Genomic DNA, 20683 nt, shown 5'->3' on the forward strand with positions numbered 1-20683 from the left:
TCTTAAAACAAATAGAGCATTTGAAGGCATAATCACCCAGCTGAAATAACCGAGGATGGTCTTAAAAGTTTGTAAACGCCCAATCATTATTAAGTAATACCCTGTGGTGTGAAGTATCAAAGTACATGTACTCGAGTACTGTAATTAAGTACACATGTGAGGTACTTTACCTGAGTATTTTATATTTCACAGTACTTTATACTTATACTCTACTACATTTTAAAAGCCAATTTTGCACTTTTTACTCCATTTACAGATTTTGTTTTTAATGAATTCCGATTTTGACGGACAATACTTATGAAAAACGTTTAAAATATGATCATTTGGTATCAGATTAAACTATCTAAACTAAATAAACTCGTAACTAAAACCAGGAGTGTGTTAACAGGAAATGAATTGGCAGAAATGTCTTCTACTTTTCTCCTTATTGTACTTAAATGCTTTTACGTAAGAACCATTGTCCATGCAGTACTTTTAATTGAAATGGAGTATTTTTAAAGTGTGGTATTAGTACTTGTACTCAAGTGAAGCCCTCATGAGTGCTTTGTCTGAATGCAAGACAGATTTTAGGACCGTAGGAGACTTCCTCTGCAGTTGCATCGATTCGTTTGGTTACATATTTCCCACGATACGTCTCCATTCATCACGCCCTAATGATTCTGTGGAGATAAGAATCAACAAAGCTCCTATGATAGATAATTCACTTTAGCGCCATGGAGCCTGACTCTAATGCGGATTATAAAAATCCTGATATATCACATTAACAGTCGTAGATAAGATAGAAAACATATCATTTAATGCAATTTCTATTGAAAAAATTGGGATTTAGTGAAAATCCACAAAATCCGTTAGTGTGTACTTCCTGTCTGTCTTCTTCTACTGTTCCCTTTAGTGTTTACTTCCTTCCTGTCAGTCTTCTTCTGCTGTTCCCTTTAGTGTTTACTTCCTTCCTGTCAGTCTTCTTCTACTGTTCCCTTTAGTGTTTACTTCCTTCCTGTCTGTTTTCTTCTACTGTTCCCTTTAGTGTTTACTTCCTTCCTGTCATTCTTCTTCTACTGTTCCCTTTAGTGTTTACTTCCTTCCTGTCTGTTTTCTTCTACTGTTCCCTTTAGTCTTTACTTCCTTCCTGTCTGTCTTCTTCTACTGTTCCCTTTATTGTTTACTTCCTTCCTGTCTGTCTTCTTCTGCTGGTCCTGTTAGTGTTTACTTCCTTCCTGTCTGTCTTCTTCTACTGTTCCCCTTAGTCTTTACTTCCTTCCTGTCTGTCTTCTTCTGCTGGTCCCGTTAGTCTTTACTTCCTTCCTGTCTGTCTTCTTCTACTGTTCCCTTTATTGTTTACTTCCTTCCTGTCTGTCTTCTACTGCAAGTCCTGTTAGTGTTTACTTCCTGTATGTCTTATTCTACTGTTCCCTTTATTGTGTACTTCCTGTCTGTCTTCTTCTGCTGTTCCCTTCATTGTTTACTTCCTTCCTGTCTGTCTTCTTCTACTGTTCCCTTTAGTGTTTACTTCCTTCCTGTCTGTCTTCTTCTGCTGTTCCCTTTATTGTTTACTTCATTCCTGTCTGTCTTCTTCTACTGTTCTCGTTAGTGTTTACTTCCTGCCTATCTGTCTTCTTCTACTGTTCCCTTTAGTGTTTACTTCCTTCCTGTCTGTCTTCTTCTGCTGTTCCCTTTATTGTTTACTTCCTTCCTGTCTGTCTTCTTCTACTGTTCCTGTTAGTGTTTACTTCCTATCTGTCTTCTTCTACTGTTCCCTTTAGTGTGTACTTCCTGTCTGTCTTCTTCTGCTGTTCCCTTTATTGTTTACTTCCTTCCTGTCTGTCTTCTTCTACTGTTCCCTTTAGTGTTTATTTCCTTCCTGTCTGTCTTTTTCTACTGTTCCCGTTAGTGTTTATTTCCTGTCTGTCTTCTTCTACTGTTCCTGTTAGTGTTTACTTCCTTCCTGTTTGTCTCCTTCTACTGTTCCCTTTAGTGTTTACTTCCTGTCTGTCTTCTTCTGCTGTTCCCTTTATTGTTTACTTCCTTCCTGTCTGTCTTCTTCTGCTGTTCCCTTTAGTGTTTACTTCCTGTCTGTCTTCTTCTGCTGTTCCCTTTATTGTTTACTTCCTTCCTGTCTGTCTCCTTCTACTGTTCCCTTTAGTGTTTACTTCCTGTCTGTCTTCTTCTGCTATTCCTGTTAGTTTTTACTTCCTGTCTGTCTTCTTGTTGAGATGTATCTGACGTCCAACACTCTGTCTTTTAACCTCATTCTTCCATCCTCCTTAACAACAGTCATTATTTTGCTTAGCGGCGGTCTGTTATCGAGTATTAACAACCTCAGAGATGTCCAAATCGACCAATCAGAATCGAGTATTCGACAAATAACCCAACAGCTCATCACCCTTTTCTTTCTTTCTTTGCCCGCCATTACAGAGCTCATGAATAATATCCCTGCACACTTTTCTGACTCCTCTCACGTATTATGCATGAGATCACTTCCAGTCCATGGCGTCCGGAAAAGAGAAATCACACAGGGCTCTGATCCAGATCCTTGATTTTGGCTCCGTTTTGCGCCGTCATGCTCCTTGCGGACAAAATATCTGATTGCCTCTTCGAAAGTCTGAAAGGCCCGTCGTTGGTGAGGAAGGGAGGGGGGGAGAGGAAGAGAGACAGGAGGGGGGAGTCAGCAGTACAAGGGTGAAAGTGTAAGAGTGAGGTAGTCCTTTCTCTCTTTGTCTCCGGACGTCTCAAAGCCTCCAGCCTCTCCGTCAGGGAAACATTTCAGAGGCGGGATGACGGGCAGCAGAGGTGAGCAAAGCTGGGAACTATATTCACACACACACACACACACACACCAACATACACACACACACACACACACACACACACACACACACACACACACACACACACACACACACGACCTGTAAATGATGCTTATTTCTGCTGTGTGTGTGTTGTGGAAGTGAGCCACAGAAAGGCAGGAGAATTTATGTATTTTCTAATATTTTATTGTCAGTCTCAGAGGCATTGAGTTGGATAATTAGGATAAGTGTTTTCCATTGACAGCAAAGAAAAGTGCTCTGTGTGTTGGAGAAACAAGCTGTGTGTGTGTGTGTGTGTGTGTGTGTGTGTGTGTGTGTGTGTGTGTGTGTGTGTGTGTGTGTGTGTGTGTGTGTGTGTGTGTGTGTGTGTGTGTGTGTGTGTGTGTGTGTGTGTGTGTGTGTGTGTGTGTGTGTGTGTGTGTGTGTGTGTGTGTGTGTGTGTGTGTGTGTGTGTGTGTGTGTGTGTGCAAAAAAGGTTTTCTGGCTATTCGTGTTGCACAGTAAGGGAGTTTGGCTTTCATCTGATCCTAGTTTGAGCTAAAGTGAGCAACTTATATCCGTGTTGTAGATTAAAAGCTTTTCTGATTAATTTAAAAACCCTCATCAAACTCACGTTTACTTCTCAGAAAGATTCGACCATTCGTTTGTCAAATATTTGAACTGCAAATGAGGAAATGACGATTGTTTTTTTATCTTTATGCAAATAGATGTTTCAGTTTAGCCACAGGTTTTTAATGACAGCTAAAAACCGTGACACATTTCATGGATTTTTTTCTACAAAAACTTAAAAAAATGTTTTCCTTTAACATCAAAATAAACAAAATTGGAGTCAATACTTTTATACTAATGATATGTATTCTCCCTTAAGTGTAAAAAACGGGTCTTAGTGGTGGCTGTCGCTGAGTTCTTGTTACATAACGGGTCATCTGGGTATATTTGCCTCCTCCCCTGTGGAGACATCCCATCTTAACTCACTTCAACTCCAACACCTTTCCCCTTAAATACGTATCGAGCCCTTAAAGTTCAGATCTCATTCATCTCCATGATGCAGTGTAATCACCGATGTTCTCCTTTGTTCGTGCTGCTAATAGCATCTTCTCCTCTGAGGGAACCGGACCGAGGGTTTTGAATATTTCATGAGGTAACGTTTGCACGGCTGAGCGGAGACACAGCGAGGGTTAGCTAAAGAATCTGCACGGCAAAAATAATAAGGAATCGGTTTTTATTCTCCTTTCTGAGGTGAAGTCACATCTCACCTGGTCACTTCCTCTGAGCAGCTCTAGTCACATTGAATTGGTGTTAATTTGGGGTTTTTTTTCAACAAATGCAGGATTTTGAAATTCAGGGCAAACCTTATTATAGACGTAGTTATCATACCATCACACGCAGAAAAATTCAATATTAGAAACATTTGTATTACAAGGTAGGTGAACACATACGAGGATTTTGACTTGGTGTTGTACATAAACATACAAATAAAACAAAAATATCGCAATATTTACATTGAATATGGTTGAAATCGTAGCAATAAAATTGGATTGAAATATGTGCAGTAATGAAAAACAAGGGTTGGGTAACCTAATCGAAGTATCAGAATTGAAAATGAATGTATCCTGATTACTTTCCGTTACTTACTGCACGGTTCCCTTTAGATATTTACCTCATTGTGCAATTAATTAAATATGAATGCGTACGAAGTTCATTTTATTTATAAAACAGACAAGTCAAATCAAGCAATCTGATTGGTCGATAGTGTTTTTGCGATCCTTTTTGATTTTTAATTTGAAAACATCGCTGCTTGCTTTAAAAGTAGCACAATTCATTATGTCAAACCTTGGAAGTATCTAGATATCCATAAACCTAATGCCAAAGTAACTGCACAATGAATATGTGTCGCCGTTTGATGTCTATGTCTGGACCGCTGCGTAAAAAGGAGGCTTTCTGCCCCGTTACTTCCCCGCTGTTTTCTTGTTCCAGTTTGAAAAGCAAACTGCCAAACTGTATACTGTTTTTCTCAGACGCGGAGGGATACTGACTTGTTGTGAAAAGTAACTACAATTCTACCCATGATATACGCTCATTATATCACGGCTAAGAACCAATCAGATTGCTTGATTTGACTTGACCGTTTTATAACAAGCTTTTTACTCCGGTCCAATAACCAGAAGCATCACAATGGGAAACGCAGTGTGTTTTCAGATGGATTTTTTGGACAAAAAGGCAATTACTCATTTGGCGCTCTCTGGCCATTTCACTGCAGCGATGCAATATCCTCCCCCTCCTTCTGCTCTGTGTGCTGGAGCTCATTGCTAATTAAAGGAGGTACGACACAGGAGTCCCGCAGCCCCTCGCTGAAGGGTGGATTGAGTTCGACTGTGCCATTTGTTTTGTAAGGATGCAACCCGTTGTGCATGTGCAGGAGCAATGGTTTGATTCTGTCAGAGCAGCTGATCCTGGGAGACGATTAAATATTCAGTCAGGTCTCAGGAGGAAGAGAAGGATGAGGAGGAAGAGGAAGAGGAGGACATTTTTACTTAAAGGTCACCTATTCTGCAAAATCCACTTCTTCATGTCTCTTCTCCATCAACATGTGTCCCCTCTTCTTTGTGTCTCTTCTACATCAACATGTGTCCCCTCTTCTTCATGTCTCTTCTACATCAACATGTGTCCCCTCTTCTCCATGTCTCTTCTACATCAACATGTGTCCCCTCTTCTCCATGTCTCTTCTACATCAACATGTGTCCCCTCTTCTTCATGTCTCTTCTACATCAACATGTGTCCCCTCTTCTTCATGTCTCTTCTACATCAACATGTGTCCCCTCTTCTTCATGTCTCTTCTTCATCAACATGTGTCCCCTCTTCTTCATGTCTCTTCTACATCAACATGTGTCCCCTCTGTGGAAAGAGACTCTGAAAGTTTCAGGAACAAAGATTATCTCTCTTTTTGATCCATTTCTATAAAAACCTTTCTGAAAATGAGCTGATCAGATTTTGGTCACTTTATGATGTCATAACAATGTGTTGTCTTGTGTAACCATTAGCCAATCAGCAACCAAGGTAGAGATACTACATACTGATATACACCTAAACATCAGCAGGAGAGGACTCTTTAAAGTAGAGACACTACATACTGATATACACCTGAACATCAGCAGGAGAGGACTCTTTAAAGTAGAGACACTACATACTGATATACACCTGAACATCAGCAGGAGAGGACTCTTTAAAGTAGAGACACTACATACTGATATACACCTGAACATCAGCAGGAGAGGACTCTTTAAAGTAGAGACACTACATACTGATATACACCTGAACATCAACAGGAGAGGACTCTTTAAAGTAGAGACACTACATACTGATATACACCTGAACATCAGCAGGAGAGGACTCTTTAAAGTAGATACCTTACATACTGATATACACCTGAACATCAGCAGGAGAGGACTCTTTAAAGTAGAGACACTACAAACTGATATACACCTGAACATCAGCAGGAGAGGACTCTTTAAAGCAGAGACACTACATACAGATATACACCTGAACATCATCAGGAGAGGATTCTTTAAAGTAGAGACACTACATACTGATATACACCTGAACATCAGCAGGAGAGGACTCTTTAAAGTAGAGACATTACATGCTGATATACAACTGAACATCAGCAGGTGAGGACTCTTTAAAGTAGAGACACTACATACTGATATACACCTGAACATCAGCAGGAGAGGACTCTTTAAAGTAGATACATTACATACTGATATACACCTGAACATCAGCAGGAGAGGACTCTTTAAAGTAGAGACACTACATACTGATATACACCTGAACATCAGCAGGAGAGGACTCTTTAAAGTAGAGACACTACATACTGATATACACCTGAACATCAGCAGGAGAGGACTCTTTAAAGTAAATACACTACATACTGATATACACCTGAGCATCAGCAGGAGAGGACTCTTTAAAGTAGAGACACTACATATACTGATATACACCTGAACATCAGCAGGAGAGGACTCTTTAAAGTAGAGACACTACATACTGATATACACCTGAGCATCAGCAGGAGAGGACTCTTTAAAGTAGAGACACTACATATACTGATATACACCAGAACATCAGCAGGAGAGGACTCTTTAAAGTAGAGACACTACATATACTGATATACACTTGTCTATTCCGTCTTTAAATACGAAATAGACAACACATGGCGAAAGAATAATACATTTTAGAATTTAATTTTATAATAGACATCGATAGCCTACGGTTTTCATTTCAGGCCTCTTAAAAAATATAAAATGCATTTCCATGTTCTGCTTTTTAGCTGCCGTCCATGATGATGACTTGCTTTGTGAATTCACACAAATGTGAAGTAATTACAGAAGTGAACGCAGAAGCTAAAGGGTATCTTTTACTCCGTGACTCCGGGAGCTAAACTGTGAAATCATTATGTTAATTAAGAATTACCCAAGAAGACATAGTGAGAATAACATTACACTGGATAGTTAGGATTGTATAAGAGACCCCCCAGCAGGAGGAAGAGACATTTCTCATGTTAAGATAAGAAGTCAATGAGTTTCTTCTCACCATCTGCCTGCTCCTTTATTATGATGACACACTCAAACATTCCCTTTTTGTGAGTAAATGTGAAGCTCTGCATGTTTTCATTTTTTGAGCAGAGGAATCAGGATGTGGAACCTTCTCTCCCTTTACATGCAGCTTGAATGATATTTGAGATGTGTAATTGGGCACAAGCAGCAATCAGCACTCGTTAAACACCATCTGTGTCTTTGGTCTCTCTCTGTGAATATGATGCTTATAAACTCAGAGAACAACAGGAATGAAATTATTTATATCCAGAGGTGGGAAGGAGTGGATTACAAATACTTTGTTACTCTACTTAAGTACTTTTTCTGGTATCAATACTTTACTCCACTACTTATTTTTCTGACGACTTTTTACTTTGACTTCTTACATTTTGAACACAAATACCTGTACTTTCTACTTCTTACATGTTGAACTCAAATACCTGTACTTTCTACTTCTTACATGTTGAACTCAAATACCTGTACTTTCTACTTCTTACATTTTGAACTCAAATACCTGTACTTTCTACTTCTTACATGTTGAACTCAAATACCTGTACTTTCTACTTCTTACATTTTGAACTCAAATACCTGTACTTTCTACTTCTCACATGTTGAACTCAAATACCTGTACTTTCTACTTCTCACATGTTGAACTCAAATACCTGTACTTTCTACTTCTTACATGTTGAACTCAAATACCTGTACTTTCTACTTCTTACATTTTGAACTCAAATACCTGTACTTTCTACTTCTTACATGTTGAACACAAATACCTGTACTTTCTACTTCTCTCATTTTCCAAACAGGCTGGTTCCTTTAGTCTGAATGTGTGTTTGGTGGCGTGATCATTATTATTTAGAGTCATTGCGTGCCTATTGATTTGAACACGATCCGTGTATCCATCATTTCCTGGTCTTCTCTAAAGAAGAGGGACCAATGGAAACGTTGCCATGTTGCCGTTGGTCACCATGGAAACATTCATTAGCTAACAATGACATTATTGTTCTATTAATATAAAGGGAGGTCAGGTACTCTTTAAAACAGCTGCTAGTTATGGGTACTTTTTACTGAAGTACATTTCAAAGCCTCTTTACTTTGACTTGAGTAAAGAAGTTTAGTCAGTACTTCTACTTTCACCAGAGTATTTTTAAACACCAGTATCTGTACTTCTACTTGAGGAAAGGCTTTGTGTACTTTTGCCATCTCTGTTTATCTGTATGTCTTCAGGCGAATCGTTCGTTTGGAGTTCAGCCGAGTCTAAAGTATGTTGTTTTATTGAAAGCATTACATGTGGCTCAGTGACTGTGAAGCTTAACAGAGGAGAGACTTTATACAGATTCTCAAGGTGACCCAGCAGCCACCAAAACTTTAAAAACCCGCCCGGCAACAAGGTCACATGACACCTCAACTCTCAGACAACAGAACAATGTGACCTTAGAAAGGAAACCAACATATTAAGGATCACAAATGACTTTGTTTATAGAAAAACCTGCCTTTCATGAAGCAGATTCAGGCCTAACACTGGTGCACACAATACAAACAACAAAAACTCTTACCAAATCTTACCAAGTATATGTGTCTAATATCTAGTCAGAATATGTCTCTACTCCTGATATAACACATAACTTCAGAAGTAACACTGCAGTGAGATATCAGGTATTTTCTTTAGACATTGCTTCATCTTGTTAAGTCAAAACATCTTATTTTGAGTTGTATCTCAGATGAAACACATATTTCTTTACGTATTTATTAGAAAATCACCAACTAACATCAGAAAACAGAACACTTTTGAGTGTTTGCGGCTTATTTTGTAACACAACATTTCCTGATTCTGGTGAAATATAGTTCACAATGAGTTCTCCCAGCTAATTACAACGTCTGATTCATCTGAATATCCCTTCTTCAAGGAATCTTACCAAGCAAATGTTCACTTGTTCTATTGGCAGATGTTTTTACTTGTTTGTTAAAAAAAAAAAAATTTGAATTTTTTTTAATTTTTTTTTTAAATTGGTGTAAAATTTTAAAAAGAATATCCCATAAAGCAGATTCAGGCAATAGAGATGGATTCAAACTTAAAGTATTATCCTACAGACCACCTTAAAACAAACACTCGATGCTCTTTTCAGGGTCACATGACACCTCAACTCTCTGATGTGTTGCTCAGCTTCCTGTTGGTGGACCTGTAAGTTAGTTTCTGTTGTAGTATCAACGTTTGGCCACTGGGAAAATATTCTTCATCATCCAGCGCACTTTCTGAAGCCTTGAAGCAGCTGAGGTGAGATGGCGCTGCCTTTAAATCAAATCAAAGCCAAGGTATCGGCAAAGACAGGCTTAAGTGCTCATGAGAGGAAATAATGAAAAGGATTTGAAGCCGTCGGTTTTCCTTTAGGCTTTGTCTGAGAGCCTGGTGTGTGTCAAACACTCGGGTTGACTTGTGTTTGATACCAGAGCTTTATCAAAGCCTCTTTTTATTAAAGAACAGCAGTAGCTCTGTGTACGACAAACTTCTGCAAGCTGCTCCGAGGCACTTTCAAGATAATGGCTTTGAACTGAAGGAAAAAGGTGTTTCAAAAATCACAGATGAGACGTTCAATACACACTAAAAAACACAAAGAAGTTGTCATGGTTCTCCTAACGCACGCTTCCAGCCTCACGACCACAAAAAAAACACGGCCTAAGATAATGCATTTATGAGCGTGTTATATGCAGCTTTAATATCCCATCCTAAAACAAAGCAGTGTGCGTGGCCGGAAAGATAAATGCAGATCATTCTAAATCTGTCAAAAGAACAAATCGATTCCACCCTGCATCGCTGGACAACTGGGCCGCAAGGTGTCTGAACATTTTGGGCGGTGGTGGCGAAGTCGATAGGTAGTTGGCTTGGCAACTGGAAGGTCACCAGTTCAAGTCCCGGCAAGACCAAGTGCTACCGAGGTGTCCCTGAGCAAGGCACCGTTCCCTACACTGCTCCCCGGGCGCCGTTCAAAATGACATCCTCACACTAGGATGGGTCAAATGCAGAGAAACGATTTCCCCACGGGGATTAATAAAGTATATCAAAATCAACATAATTCATTTCAAACCACATATTTGTTTTTGCTTGTAGACTATCCCCTTCAATCTCTGCGAACCCACTCTCTAATCCACATTTAAAATAACGCAGTATGGCTTGTGTTTAAAGAATACCACTCCCATTGAGTTTCTGAACAAACTTAGGAAAATCAATAACACAATTTCCTGTCTCCTCTGTAAGCCTTTTTAAGACTCATCGTTGTCTCATTTAAAGCCTTCAGGTCTGGTCCTCGTCTGAGATCGATTACAGACAGCGAGACAGAATTGACTGGTTTCTTTGTTTTTAATAAATAAAATGTGTTTTCACGTCTGCTTTCCGAGCAGAACATTTTACACATTCTTCTGCCATCGCTCAAAGAAGCGTTGTAGAAAAGACATGAAGAAGAGGGGACACATGTTGATGTAGATGAGACATGGAGAAGAGGGGACACATGTTGATGTAGGAGAGACATGAAGAAGAGGGGACACATGTTGATGTAGAAGAGACATGAAGAAGAGGGGACACATGTTGATGTAGAAGAGACATGGAGAAGAGGGGACACATGTTGATGTAGAAGAGACATGGAGAAGAGGGGACACATGTTGATGTAGAAGAGACATGAGGAAGAGGGGACACATGTTGATGTAGAAGAGACATGAAGAAGAGGGGACACATGTTGATGTAGAAGAGGGGACACATGTTGATGTAGAAGAGGGGACACATGTTGATGTAGAAGAGACATGAAGAAGAGGGGACACATGTTGATGTAGAGGAGACATGAAGAAGAGGGGACACATGTTGGTGTAGAAGAGACATGGAGAAGAGGGGACACATGTTGATGTAGAAGAGACATGAAGAAGAGGGGACACATGTCGATGTAGAAGAGACATGAAGAAGAGGGGACACATGTTGATGTAGAAGAGGGGACACATGTTGATGTAGAAGAGACATGAAGAAGAGGGGACACATGTTGATGTAGAAGAGACATGAAGAAGAGGGGACACATGTTGATGTAGAAGAGGGGACACATGTTGATGTAGAAGAGACATGAAGAAGAGGGGACACATGTTGATGTAGAAGAGGGGACACATGTTGATGTAGAGGAGACATGAAGAAGAGGGGACACATGTTGGTGTAGAAGAGACATGGAGAAGAGGGGACACATGTTGATGTAGAAGAGACATGAAGAAGAGGGGACACATATTGATGTAGAAGAGACATGAGGAAGAGGGGACACATGTTGATGTAGAAGAGACATGAAGAAGAGGGGACACATGTTGATGTAGAAGAGGGGACACATGTTGATGTAGAAGAGACATGAAGAAGAGGGGACACATGTTGATGTAGAAGAGACATGGAGAAGAGGGGACACATGGTGATGTAGAAGAGACATGAAGAAGAGGGGACACATGTTGATGTAGAAGAGACATGAAGAAGAGGGGACACATGTTGATGTAGAAGAGACATGGAGAAGAGGGGACACATGTTGATGTAGAAGAGACATGGAGAAGAGGGGACACATGTTGATGTAGAAGAGACATGGAGAAGAGGGGACACATGTTGATGTAGAAGAGACATGAGGAAGTGCATTTTGCTTAACAGGTGACCTTTAACCCCTCTGCCCCTCTCCTCCTCAGTTGGGACGACAGCAGCTCTGTGAGCAGCGGTCTGAGCGACACGTTGGACAACATCAGCACCGACGATCTGAACACAGCCGCCTACTCTGCGGTCAGCTCGTCGACACGCAAGAGCAAAGGAGCGCAGGTAAGAACACCTGGGACACCTTCTCGTTTATTACTTTGGCTTGGTGCTTTCATCGGGTCAACATTTTAACCTGGGATTACTTTGACTTTAGTTTTGGTCAAAATTGTTAATTCCCACAGTCTTTGATTTAAAGTTGATGGACAAGGAAATGAACTCCAACTGTTTTGATATTTTATACAAAATTGTTTTTATTGAAGTACGTGTTCTTGCAAGAAGTCTCGAAAAATTTAGATTTCAGCCTCTCAGAAATTACATTTGCTGCATTTCTATTTCTAATTTATATATTTAAGAACACCTGGGAGAACTTCTTATGTATGACTTTATGTTGGTGCAATAATCAGGGCAACAATGTAATTTCCCAGAACCTTTGATTTAGAGATGCAAGGATTAGTCGATGGACAGAGAAGTAAAGTGCATCTACTTTGATAATCGATTACAATTTATTTAGCAAAAATTCTAGAAAATGCTGATTTCAGCCATTTGGACATTTTAAGTTGCTGCTTTTCAATCTTTTATTAACATTTGATCACATTTGATTTAAGTGAATATATGTGGGTTTCAGAGCAAGACATTTATGGCACATTTCCACCACAGCGGGGTAGCCCTGTTTAAGCGTCCTCGCTCAGGCCTCGGGCTGCCTCGCTGGCCGACCGAGGCCGTGGCGCATTTCCATTACAGTTTAGGACCTGGGGCACCAGTAAGTACTGCCCCATAATAAGAACATTTGAGGAAATATCAGATCATGAAAAGAAAATCTTTCTATTAAATTAAGCGAATATCAAAGCTAACTATTAACATAAATACTAAAGTGTAAAACACAGCAAAACCGTATTCATAAATCGATCTTGTGACGATTCTCTCTGACCAATCAGCAGTGGAGTGTTGACGTCACTAGTTCAGCCCTGGCCCTGGCCCGATAGAACCACCATTTTATGGGGCCGAAAAAAAAAGAGGGGAAAAGTACCCGCTAGCCGGTGCTACGCTGTATGGACAGTAGGGCTGTCCCGAATACCATTTTTGGGCTCCGGATATTCGTTAGTAATCAGCAGCGAATATTCGGTGCGGAGAGATTTGTATTTTTTTTTAATAAACTTTTTTTTCCAAAAAATATTGTTTTTCTAAAAGGTTTCATAACACGCTCCGAATCCGAGACACCTGACAACACGCTGTGAAGCAGAAGCGCAGAAAGAGCATACTATTACGATTTATATTTATTTATTGTCTCAGTACTCGCAAACATTAAAACTAAATGTGTCCTCTGTAGGGTAACTGTAGGGTCTGCTGTATGCACCTATGGACACAAGTTGTTATGATTAGGCTGAGCTACTCAACTTTATGCCAATAATTGCCTTAGCCCCAGATGTTCCCACATTACTCCTATTATTTTCACTAATCGGATAAAATTAAAAAACTAGGCTACTACTTACAGCATCCCGGTGACTTTTCAGAGTTGTTGTGCCACCGTGGTAAGCCAGTTTCTTATCGCATATTTGGCACATATTCTTCTTACCGTCGTCCAATTTAAAATGGTCCCACACAGCTTCGGCATTTTGTGTTCAGGTGTGTGAAACGAGGTGAAGCGAGGTGAAGCGAGGTGAAGCCTGCCGTTTGCGTTCGTGACTGTGAGTGAACGCGATGTCAGGAGCACAGGCTGAGATTGTATATATTTCCGCATTTTAACAGTGCAATTCAAAAGTATAAATATAGTATAAGAATATGGCAATTCGCCTTTATTAATAGCATACATTTAGAAAAAAAAATTATATTTTTTTGAAAAATATGAAATTGAAACCCGAATAGTTGGCCAACGAACGAATATTCGAATAGTCGAATATTCGGGTACAGCCCTAATGGAAAGTCCACCAAAAACTGGCCTGGCCACTTGAGGACGATTAAGGACGCTTAAACGGGGCTGCCCGCTGCAGTGGAAACGCGCCATCAGAGACGTCATTTGTTATCTTTTTAATAAAATGTGCTTCACTTGAAAGAAATCCAGAAAGTTAGGTAAGAACATCTGGGATAACTTCTTATTTATTTATTTATTTTGGTGCAACAATCAGGTCAAAAGGATAATTTCTCAGAACCTTTGATCTAGAGATGCAATGATTAGTTTGACAGAGGAGTAATCTCCAACTGTTATGATATTTTTATATAAAAGCGATTTATTGTTGAAGGAATTTTTCTTGCAAGATTTCTATGAAATGCAGATTTCAGCCTCTCAGAAGTGAAATGTTCTTTTTTCACATTTAAGTGAATATCTTTTGGGTGTTAGACTGACAGAAGAAGACTTTTAGAAACAGCATGTTCGTCTACATTTATAGAAAAAAAGATAATCCAGAAAGTCATACAAATAAGATTTTACGGTAAGCTCACTTCAGGTCTTACAAAAAAAAAAACGTTCATATAAAGTAAGGAAGTGGCCTCTTTCGAGGGAGGGTGAAATGAAAGATACTTGGTTGCATTGTGGGAAATGTAGTGTTTAAGCTTGACCCATCTTTTCAGATTTTAACCATTTGGTTTATAATGGTCTTTTGTGAGTGCCACTTTACTTCAAAACCAAACAGGGAGAAGTTTCCAAAGCAGGTATAGGAAATGAGATCTAGAAGACAGGACAACATTTAGTGCTATTAAAAGATTCAGTTGTCAGATCATCATTTTTGAAATGCCTGTTTAGAATGAAGCCAAGGCCTGCGTGTGTGTGTGTGTGTGTGTGTGTGTGTGTGTGTGTGTGTGTGTGTGTGTGTGTGTGTGTGTGTGTGTGTGTGTGTGTGTGTGTGTGTGTGTGTGTGTGTGTGTGTGTGTGTGTGTGTGTGTGTGTGTGTGTGTGTGTGTGTGTGTGTGTGTGTGCATGCGTGCGTTTGATCTTTATAAATCACAGCTGAGGAAAAATATGAGTGCAGATTGAAGGCCTCTGCTCACAGCTTTAACTTCACTCTGCCAAGTATCTCTGGCCCCTCATGAAATACTCAACAGAACGGCTCTAAAGACACTTTGGTGTTGCTAGGGAGACCGGCCATCTGTCAAGGTGTGTGTGTGTGTGTGTGTGTGTGTGTGTGTGTGTGTGTGTGTGTGTGTGTGTGTGTGTGTGTGTGTGTGTGTGTGTGTGTGTGTGTGTGTGTGTGTGTGTGTGTGTGTGTGTGTGTGTGTGTGTGTGTGTGTGTGTGTGTGTGTGTGTGTGTGTGTGTGTGTGTGTGTGTGTGTGTGTGTGTGTGTGTGTGTGTGTGTGTTGACAGGAGGGGATCTGGACGTGGTTCATACCAAAGATAGCTTCACATACAGTCATTGCAGGGACTTGTTTGCAAAGTGGTGAATGCTGAATGTGTTTAAATAAGTAAAGGATAATGTGTCATCAATGGAGGAATAATCAAGATAACACGCTTATTACACGGCTACATACTAACTAAACCAACAAACTGTCTCACAATATTGATTATAAATAATTTTATTGATTTAAAACCATTTTGCTGAATTATTTTTCTGTTTTCTGTAACTTTCTAAGTCTGTTCACATTTTCTTTTCCATTTATTAGTCTTTAAAAATGACCAGAGCTCATACCGTTGTTAGTGTTTACTTCCTGTCTGTCTTCTTCTGTTGATTTCTCTGACTTCCATCAGTGGGTGTTTCTCAATCTCGAGGAATTTCAATTTCAAGCATACTACGTCATCGAGTGCCGCCGAAGGACTGTTCCAATGTCCAGCATACTTGGAGTTCTACCGAGCCCGGCGTACTTCGTAGCGATAAATCTCGAGGCTGCACATGTGTAGACTCCGCGGTCTTAAAATCCCCACAATGCTTTGCGCACGGACCAATTTCCCCAAATCTGTGGCGGAAAATGTAAGGCGGGGCCTCTCATATGACGCACACCTGCACACTTGCTCGCCTGTTCCACTCTTTGTTTTCCGAATGCCAGGAAGGATTCTTGCCTCGCTTCTGAAGCAAGTGACTCTGAAGACATGCCTTCTCTTTATTTGGGGACAGTTCAGCCGTATGTTGTCCACAGCTGACATTAAGTTGACCGGACTTCGGATTGATATGACTGATCCTCGTTAGCAATGCTCTGTCAATGGCCTTAAAGGGCCCATGTCATGCTTTTCCGGTTATGACCCGTCCCCTTGTGTGTTATGAAGGTTTTTCTGCATGTAAACGGTCTGCAGAGTCAAAACCCTCAGAGTACACCCTGTAGCGAGTAAAACTCTAACTCAGAGAAGACCTCCCCAAAACGCCTCGTGGGTGGAACGTCACCAACGAGGCTTACGAAAACACGTACCCGGAACTAAATGGGCCAATCCATGGAGCCGTTACGTTACGTCCGCGGAGCCGTTACGTTAAGCCCCCGCTGATTGGTCCAAATTGACCAATCCACACACACACTCAGTGCATGCCCTGGCTGCAGGCTGATAACAGACCGTTGGGAAGTTCTCTCTGCAGACCCATTCTCACAGCGTTTATCAACCTATAAACCTTTTTCTTACTCAATATCTTATACCACACTTATTGTTTTTATTTCGCAGCGAGCCGCTTAGTGGAGAAAGTGAATACTGCTGAATACACATACTTTACAGAGATGCTGTAACCAATGTGAGTTTGGAAAATTGCACGGTATTTTTCTATTCTAGTAGACCTCAACAATGGAATTATGATCAGTGGAAATGGCCATGACATGTGACCTTTAAAATGAACAACCTCTGGTTCTGTTTGAGCCGCAATTAGAGAAAGATAACAGAAAGAGAATCAGAAGTAGTTTGTAAATCTTCCTTAAGTCCAACTACAAAAGCAATATCAGATTCAAAGGACTGAACTATCTACTAATGTCTTCTCCTTAGCGTATTGACATCTTTTCGATTGTTGCTTTTATTGCTTTGAAGTGTCCTTTTGTTCATGTGTATTTTCTTTGACTCCAACAGTCCCAGAAAGGCAGCAGATCGAAGCATGCCGAGCAGGAAGTGAGCAGCAGCTGGGCCGGAGCCGAGGACCTGAAGAAGGTGGAGGAGGAGCTGGAGGCGAGCATGGACGCCAGCGGAGGATCCTCTCGATGGAAGGCTTCCTCCTCCTCGTCTTCCTCTTCCTCTTCCTCTCAAACCCAGGGCCAGCAGTACGAAGACGCCGAGCAGAAAGCCGCCGCGCTCGCCCAGATGTCCCAGACGGGCTCGTGGAGGAGGGGCATGACGGCCCAGGTGGGGATCACACCCCCCAGGACCAAGAGTAGCTCTGCTGCTCACAAAACACCAGGTAGGAGCTCAAGGCTCAAGGTTCAAGGTTCAAGGCTCAAGGTTCAAGGCTCAAGGCTCAAGGTTCAAGGCTCAAGGTTCAAGGCTCAAGGCTCAAGGCTCAAGGTTCAAGCCTCAAGGCTCAAGGCTCAAGGTTCAAGGCTCAAGGTTCAAGGCTCAAGGCTCAAGGTTCAAGGCTCAAGGTTCAAGGCTCAAGGTTCAAGGTTCAAGGCTCAAGGTTCAAGGCTCAAGGTTCAAGGTTCTAGGCTTTTATTGTTATTTGTACATTAGCTACAGTGAAGTTATGAATATCTTAGTTCGTGCAGTTTTGCTTTATTGGGGGGGTCTGGGGGGGTTAGGGTAATGTTGTGAATCGAGTGGCCTGTGTTCGTCGTCCATAACATACGCCTGCCCATACCATAACCCCACCACCACCATGGGCCACTCGATTCACAACATTACCCTAACCCTAACCCTCACACCAGATACTGACTGGTTTTCGGACCCCCCCAGACCCCCCCCAAATAAAGCAAAACTGCACGTTTCAGAGTGGCCTTTTATTGTGGCCAGCCTAAGGCACACCTGTGCAATAATCACGCTGTCTAATCAGCATCTTGATATGCCACACCTGTGAGGTGGGATGGATTATCTCGGCAAAGGAGAAGTGCTCACTGTCACACATTTTTTCAGATTTGTGAACAATATTTGAGAGAAATGGTTATTTTGTGGATATAGAAAATGTTTTAGAGTTTTGAGTTCATCTCATGAAAAATGGGAGCAAAAACAAAAGTGTTGCATTTATATTTTTGTTCAGTGTAGATAGAGCTTAGAGGTACACTTAGCATGAGGAGGGGGCTTGAACGTTTCTTTGAAGGAAAAAGGGTGGGAAAGAATATGCAAAGAAAGTTCCACAACTCCACAGATGTGTAAACCTACTTAACCTAATAAAGCTTTGTCTGATTCTGACAGGAAAAACGGACGATGCCAAGGCTTCAGAGAAGGGAAAGTCTCCTTCCAAGAGTTCAGCCGGCATCCAGCGCTCGCCCTCAGACGCTGGGAAGAGCAGCGGAGACGAAGGGAAGAAACCTCCCTCTGGAATCGGACGCCCAACCACCACCGCCTCCTTCGGATACAAGAAGATCCCCGTTCCTGGCGGCACTCTAATAACCTCCAGCGGTGCCACGCTCTCCAGTGGATCAGCCACGCTGGGAAAAGCTCCAAAATCCTCCGCTGGCATCGGAAAAGGCCCCGTTATCGGTGGAGGTCGTAAAACCAGCCTGGATGGATCTCAGCCCGAGGATGAAAACGAGGCTCTGCTCAGCTGTAGCGGATCAAAGCTGAGCCTTCAGTACCGATCTTTGCCCAGACCGGCCAAGTCCTCCAGTTCTGTGTCGGCGGGACGAGGCGGACATCGATCCAGCTCCACGAGCATCGACTCTAACGCCACTGGAAAGTCAGCAGCAGCGAATCAGGTAGAGAGGGCAGACCAACACACACATCCTGTACTCAAGTAGAAGTATGGGGTTTACAAATACTCTGGTGAAAGTAGAAGTACTGACTAAACTTCTTTACTCAAGTCAAAGTAAAGAGGCTTTGAAATGTACTTCAGTAAAAAGTACCCATAACTAGCAGCTGTTTTAAAGAGTACCTGAACTCCCTTTATATTAATAGAACAATAATGTCATTGTTAGCTAATGAATGTTTCCATGGTGACCAACGGCAACATGACAACGTTTTCATTGGTCCCTCTTCTTTAGAGAAGACCAGGAAATGATGGATACACGGATCGTGTTCAAATCAATAGGCACGCAATGACTCTAAATAATAAAGATCACGCCACCAAACACACATTCAGACTAAAGGAACCAGCCTGTTTGGAAAATGAGAGAAGTAGAAAGTACAGGTATTTGTGTTCAATATGTAAGAAGTAGAAAGTACAGGTATTTGTGTTCAACATGTAGGAAGTAGAAAGTACAGGTATTTGGGTTCAACATGTAAGAAGTAGAAAGTACAGGTATTTGAGTTCAAAATGTAAGAAGTAGAAAGTACAGGTATTTGTGTTCAACATGTAAGAAGTAGAAAGTACAGGTATTTGAGTTCAACATGTAAGAAGTAGAAAGTACAGGTATTTGTGTTCAACATGTGAGAAGTAGAAAGTACAGGTATTTGTGTTCAACATGTAAGAAGTAGAAAGTACAGGTATTTGAGTTCAACATGTAAGAAGTAGAAAGTACAGGTATTTGTGTTCAACATGTAAGAAGTAGAAAGTACAGGTATTTGTGTTCAACATGTAAGAAGTAGAAAGTACAGGTATTTGTGTTCAACATGTAAGAAGTAGAAAGTACAGGTATTTGTGTTCAACATGTAAGAAGTAGAAAGTACAGGTATTTGTGTTCAACATGTAAGAAGTAGAAAGTACAGGTATTTGAGTTCAACATGTAAGAAGTAGAAAGTACAGGTATTTGAGTTCAACATGTAAGAAGTAGAAAGTACAGGTATTTGTGTTCAACATGTAAGAAGTAGAAAGTACAGGTATTTGTGTTCAAAATGTAAGAAGTAGAAAGTACAGGTATTTGGGTTCAACATGTAAGAAGTAGAAAGTACAGGTATTTGAGTTCAACATGTAAGAAGTAGAAAGTACAGGTATTTGAGTTCAACATGTAAGAAGTAGAAAGTACAGGTATTTGGGTTCAGAATGTAAGAAGTAGAAAGTACAGGTATTTGAGTTCAACATGTAAGAAGTAGAAAGTACAGGTATTTGTGTTCAACATGTAAGAAGTAGAAAGTACAGGTATTTGTGTTCAACATGTAAGAAGTCAAAGTAAAAAGTCGTCAGAAAAATAAGTAGTGGAGTAAAGTACTGATACCAGAAACATGTACTTAAGTACAGTAACGAAGTATTTGTACTCCACTACTTCCCACCTCTGCACACAGGCCAAACGAAGGGAAGGGAAAGTGACCTCGGAGAGATCGAGTCCCGTCACGATCAACCAGACGGACAAGGAGAAAGTGGGCGTGTCCGATCCGGACGCAGGACTCTCCCCTTCCCCAAAATCCAGCCCAACCGCAACCTCAACGAGCCAATCAGGACTCAGACAGCCGGGATCCAAGTACCCAGACATCGCTTCTCCTACTTTCCGCAGGTCAGACGCAAAACAATATGTATTAAGCATTTCTTTGTTGAAGATCTGCAGTGGTGACATTAACTAGGAACAGTTTAATATAGATATGTTTGATTGCACCAAATGAGTTTTAAGACCCTAT

The 20683-nt window shown here is 41.0% G+C and overlaps 1 protein-coding gene across 1 annotated transcript in view; it reads left to right on the forward strand.

Moving 5' to 3' along the window:
* nav3 (neuron navigator 3) overlaps positions 1-20683 on the forward strand; it is a 228920-nt gene that overhangs the window by 159771 nt on the left and 48466 nt on the right. The window contains exons 11-14 of the mRNA XM_079655695.1: positions 12086-12212; positions 17117-17441; positions 18389-18891; positions 20354-20562. Of these exons, the coding sequence (XP_079511821.1) occupies positions 12086-12212; positions 17117-17441; positions 18389-18891; positions 20354-20562 (1164 nt within the window). The remainder of the gene's footprint in view (positions 1-12085; positions 12213-17116; positions 17442-18388; positions 18892-20353; positions 20563-20683) is intronic.

This window comes from Notothenia rossii (assembly GCF_949606895.1).
Source record: "Notothenia rossii genome assembly, chromosome: 10".
Lineage (NCBI taxonomy): Eukaryota > Metazoa > Chordata > Actinopteri > Perciformes > Nototheniidae > Notothenia > Notothenia rossii.